General features: G+C 39.3%; 1 protein-coding gene across 1 annotated transcript; it reads right to left on the bottom strand.

Annotated features, from left to right (window-relative positions):
• LOC107610089 lies at window positions 4,266-5,144 on the bottom strand. The gene has a single exon (XM_016312166.1). The coding sequence runs from the start codon at window positions 5,142-5,144 to the stop codon at window positions 4,266-4,268; it is 879 nt and encodes a 292-aa protein (XP_016167652.1).

Below are 5,733 nucleotides of genomic sequence, written 5' to 3' on the forward strand. Positions count from 1 at the left end.
GAGTCCTTTTTAACTACAAGAAAAAAAATGCAATGTTACTTCAAGTTTTTGCAACATCAATAAAAGCATAGTTGTTTCCATAAGAGTTATTGTGAGTTGTTATAAGAACAAGATTAAAAGAGACTAAAACCAAGAGAGGCCATTCAAAAACTAAGAGACAAGGAACTAAGTGTAGAATCTTGAATGAGCTAAAAAGAAAATGAGTCATGAAAGGCAACTAGTCTTTGAAGGGTATAACAAGTAAAGGTTAAAGGGTGTTCCTTGAACATCTATAGAACCAAGAAGTAGTAAGCAATAAAGACCCAAGGCTCTGAGCATCAACAACTAGGATGGAAAGAAACATTAAAAAGCTCAAAAGAGTTAGAGAACCTAGTAGATGCTTGTGGTGAAGAATGTGTCAAGAAGAGACCTGGGCAAGTAAATTCTTAGGGGTGTTTCAACACCTAGTACCCTAAAGCCAACTGGTTTGAGAGTACTAATTGAAAGCCTAACTAAAGGGTTGTCTTGAGACAAAACACTTAGAGTCGTGGTCAATAAATAGAAAAGAAAGAACATCCAAAAAGAAATTAAAACAACTCTTGCTACTTCAAGGTGACAATCAATAAAAAGGACCCCTAAAGCTTATACTTGAAGGAACCCTCAAAGATCTAGGAGTTCTTTGTGACATTGAAACAAAATTATTCATGCATATGTTAAGCACTTAGTCCTACTCTTAGTCATGTTTGCATCCATTCAAGGTCAAAGTCTCAAATCATAAAAGGGCTACTCACACTAATTTGCTTGGGACAAGCAAAGCTTAAGTTTGGTGTTGTGATGACTTGCATCATCTACCCTTTTTCTTTCATAAAAAGGACCATAAAAGAGAATAATCTCATTTGATCATTGTAATTCATGCATTATTTGATGAACATTATAGTACATTGCTTTGAAATGAGTTTGTGCTGAATTTCAGGTAAAAAAGACATCAAAATGGGGAAGAAAACAACAAAACAAGCTGGGCGTGTGAAACTGGCATGCCACTTGGAGCAAACGCCACAAAAATGCTTTGGCGTGGCATGCCAGGAGCTGGGCGTGGCACGCCAGTACTGAAGTCCAGAGGGGATTCTCTAAGCATTTACACGGGCATGGCACGCCAATACAACTTTCCAAAGAACAACAATGAAAGCCACTAAAGGGGCGTAGCACGCCAGGCTGGGCGTGGCACGCCTAACCCACCACTTGAGCCATGGACATGCCACTTCGTATCGAAGGCGTGGGACGCCAGCTTTAAAAATCACTTGGGCGTGCCACTTGGTATCGAAGGCATGGCATGCCAGCTACTATTCTCCACCCAGGCGTGCCACTTGAGTCTCAGGCGTAGCACGCCATCATCACCAATCAAGCAAGAGAAGACCTGGGCGTGCCACTTGAGTTCTGGGCATGGTACGCCAGCAAAGAAGCCAAGCACATGATGGGCATGGCATGCCAGACCCTAAGCGTGCCACGATAGTTCAATTTTCCAGAGAGGAAGTCCAAGCACACATAATGGGCGTGGCACGCCAGACCCTGGGCATGCCACGCCAGTTCAACTTTCCAGAAGCTAAGAAGAAGAGGAAGAAGGCCTGGGCATGCCACTTGGGCTCGAAAACGTGGCACGCCAGACCACACAAGTGTTTAAAGAACCATGGGCGTGCCACTTGGGCTCGAAGGCATGGCACGCCAGGGTGATCAATGAAGGAAGGCGTGCCACTTGAGAGCTGGGCGTGGCACGCCAAGTCAGATTCAGAGCAGGCGTGGCACGCCACTGAAGCACCAACCACACGCCAGCTGTGAGATCAGGTTTATTGAGTTTCTTTTCCCTCCAAATTGTATTTTTCTTTTCAATTTTTGTAATTCCTTTATTTGCTAGTGCTAGGAGTAGTATAAATACCCCCTGAAAGTACTGAAAAAGGGGTTAAGCTATTGAGCTATTAGTTGAAGCATAGTTAGATTCACTTTTCCATCTCTTACTTTTCCTTGAGCTATGGTAGCTAAATTCCCTCTCATTGAGAGAGGGATCTCTGTTGTACTTGATGGATTAATGATAGTGAATTTCTTCTTCTCTTCATCTTCTCTTTGATTTGCTAGAAGGAATTTCGTTTTAATGTTAGTATTCAATCACCTTGGAAAAGGGGTTGAATGCAAAATGGGTTTCATGGGAACCTTGGAAAAGGAAACATGAAACCAAGCTATAAATCCCTTCTCACACTTGAGTAGGATCTGGATTTTGGTGTTTGGATATGGTGACATGTAATCCTCCCTCTACTTGGACCTATGATGATGTGTGGTATAATCAGGGACCAAGCATATCTCTCTTCATGAGCAATTAGACCAAGGAATTGGCTATTGATCAAGATCTGGGAGATTGAGTCACCAAGGGATTGGGGCTCAATCAATCATGATTGCCAAGAGGTCAATGAGTTGCATGATTGAAGAGGATATAAGCTGGATTTAATCCAAAGATACAACATCTCCTGATCTCAATGAATCCCCCTATTCTTATTTTCCACTTTCTTTATAGCTTTCTTTATACTCTGCAAATCCCCATTCCCATTTACTTTGAGTCATTTATGTTTATGCACTTTACTTTATTGCCATTTACTGCGTTCCTTTACTTTTGATGTCATTTATATTTCTACACATTTACAATTCTGCAATCACAATCTATTCTGCTTAGCTTGACTAATTCACTAATTAATTAAAATTGTTCAAATCTACCAATCTCTGTGGATACGATCCCACTCCACTGTGGGTTATTACTTGACGATAATTTTGGTGCGCTTGCCAAAAGAACGGATTCACCATTTTTATATGGAGAGTGAATTCGGCTCATCAATAGGATTCTTTAATTCTTATTCCCAAGTTAAGGCTCTTTTATGTATTTATAGCATTTTCACTAATTAAGTTTTGATATTATTTCCTTTTTACTTGCATTAATTTCAATTTTGATCTCTTCTTAGTTCTTTCATTCCTTAGTTCTTTTAATTTTCCATTTTATACTTGAAAAACCCCTTTTCTTCACAACTAAGAGTATTGACACCTTAATTGCAAATCCTAGGGAGATGACCCGAGGTTTAATTACTCTCGGTTATTTTTATTTTGAAAATTAAACTTTGACTGAGAGTTAGTTATTGGTTTGGACTATACTTGCAATGAGATTCTATTTTGTGAAATTCTAGACCAACACTAATTCTCGCAACAACAGCCCCTATAGCATAATCACTGGCATCGCACATTAGCTCAAATGGTAAATCCTTTTTGGGAGGGGCTATGATGGGTGTAGAAACAAGCTTTGCTTTTAGAGTTTCAAAGGCATGCAAGCAATCATTGTCAAAATTAAAAAGAGTGTCAGCAACCAAGAAGTTGCTCAATGGTTTTGCAATTTTAGAAAAGTCATTTATGAACCTCTTGTAAAATCTTACATGTCCTAAGAATCTCCTTATTGACTTAACATTAGTAGGAGGTGGTAATTTTTTAATCACCACCACTTTAGCTTTATCAACCTATATTCCTTTGTTTAAAATCCAGTGACCAAGAACAATACCATTAGTTACCATAAAGTGGCATTTTTTTCCAATTTAAAACAAGGTTTATTTCTTGACACTGTTTCAAGACGAAGGATAGATGCTTAAGGCAAGAATTAAAAGAATCACCAAAAATAGAGAAGTCATCTATAAATATCTCAATGAACTTTTTAACTATGTCTGAGAAAATAGAAAGCATACACCTCTGAAAAGTTGTTGGGGCATTACAGAGTCCAAACGACATCCTCTGATAAACAAATACTCTAAAAGGACAAGTGAACGCCGTCTTCTCCTGATCTTGAGGGTCTACAGCAATCTGATTATAGCCAGAGTATCCATCTAGAAAGCAGTAAAAAGCATGGCCGGCTAACCTCTCAAGCATCTGATCCATGAAATTTAGGGAAAAGTGATCCTTGCATGTAGCATTGTTGAGCCTTCTGTAGTCAATACACATGCGCCACCCTATGACGGTTCTTGTAGGAATGAGCTCTTTTTTATCATTCTGAATTACTGTCATCCCTAATTTTTTAGGACCCATTTGTACAGGACATACGCATGGGCTGTCAGAAATAGGGTAGATGATCTTGGCTTCCCAAAGCTTCATTATTTCTTTCTGGACCATTTCTTTCATGGTTGGATTTAGTCACCTCTGTAGTTGCATAATTGGTTTAGCATCATCCTCTAATAAGATCTTGTGTATACACTTGGTTGGACTAATCCCCTTTAAATCACTAATGGTTTATCTAATAGCAGTTTATGACTCCAGAGTACTTGAATCAGCGCCTTTTCCTCCTCATGTTTTAGAGAAGAGTTAATGATCACTGGATAAATGTCTTGTTCTCCCAGGAAAGCATACTTTAAAGATGGAGGTAGAGGCTTCAACTCAAGTTTCGGAGCCCCTTCCTGAGTGATAGCCGTGTGGGATTTCTCCTTATGAGGTGTTGAATCATCAATTTCAAGCAAAGTATCCTCAGAGGGAGGCTCTAGAACATCATCAAGTTTCTCAACTTCAAATGCCTCTTTAATCAGAGGTTCAATCATATCAACTCTCATGCACCTTTCGGAGTCATTAGGGTATTGTAAGGCTTCGAACACATTGAGGACAATTTCCTCTTCATTGACTCTCAGAACCAATTCGCCTTTTTCTACATTAGTCAGAGCTCTTGCTGTGGCTAAAAAAGGTCTTCCAAGGATTATAGAGGCATTTTTGTCCTCTTCCATATCTAATATCACAAAATCAGCAGGAAAGATGAAATCTCCTACTTTCACTAACAAATCTTCAACAACTCCAAGGGGATACTTAATAGAATGATCACCAAGTTGAAGGAAAATGTGAGTGGATTTTACCTCATCAATTTGAAGTTTTTTCATCAGTGAAAGAGGCATGAGGTTAATACTAGCCCCAAGATTATATAAGGCTCTCTGAATCATGGTGTCTCCAATGGCACAAGGAATGAGAAAGCTCCCGGGATCCTGCAACTTCTCTAGAAGATTTTTCTGGATAATTGCACTACATTCCTTAGTCAGCACCACTGTCTCACTTTCTTTCCAATCCCTCTTCTTACTCAACAACTCCTTCATAAACTTGGCATAAATAGGCATTTGCTTAAGGGACTCTATAAAAAGGATGTTGATCTGAAGCTTTCTAAAAAACCCCAAAATTTTGGAAAATTGCTTGTTCTTAGATGCCTTCTAAAGTCTCTGAGAGTATGAAATCTTAGACATATATTCAAGCCTTGGGCAATGCAGGATGTGTATCAAGAGTGACCAAAAAGGGGTTGTCAGGGTGCTTAGAGGGGACATGCTCTGCCTCCTCATTTTTCCTCTCTGAGGTCTCTTTTTCAACCTGCTCCTCATTAGCCTTAATCTATGATCATGTTATCTTCCCACTTCTCAATTGAATGGCCTGACACTCTTCTTTTGGATTAGGTGTCATGCCACTGGGAGCAGTATCAGTAGTTCTCTCTGGTGCTTGCTTTCTTAACTGACCCATTTGAGTCTCCAAGTTTCTGAGTAAGGCTCTAGTTTCCTACATAAAATTTTGTTGATTTTTGGAGAGTTCTGCAATAATAGATACCAAGTCAGAAGTACTTTGAGGTTGAGCTTGTTAAAACGGGGGACTATTGAAATAATTTTGATTAAAATCGCCCTAAAAGCTTGTTAAAATGGGTATTATTTTTCTTGTTAATTT

The sequence above is a fragment of the Arachis ipaensis genome, chromosome B01, assembly GCF_000816755.2.
Source record: "Arachis ipaensis cultivar K30076 chromosome B01, Araip1.1, whole genome shotgun sequence".
NCBI lineage: Eukaryota > Viridiplantae > Streptophyta > Magnoliopsida > Fabales > Fabaceae > Arachis > Arachis ipaensis.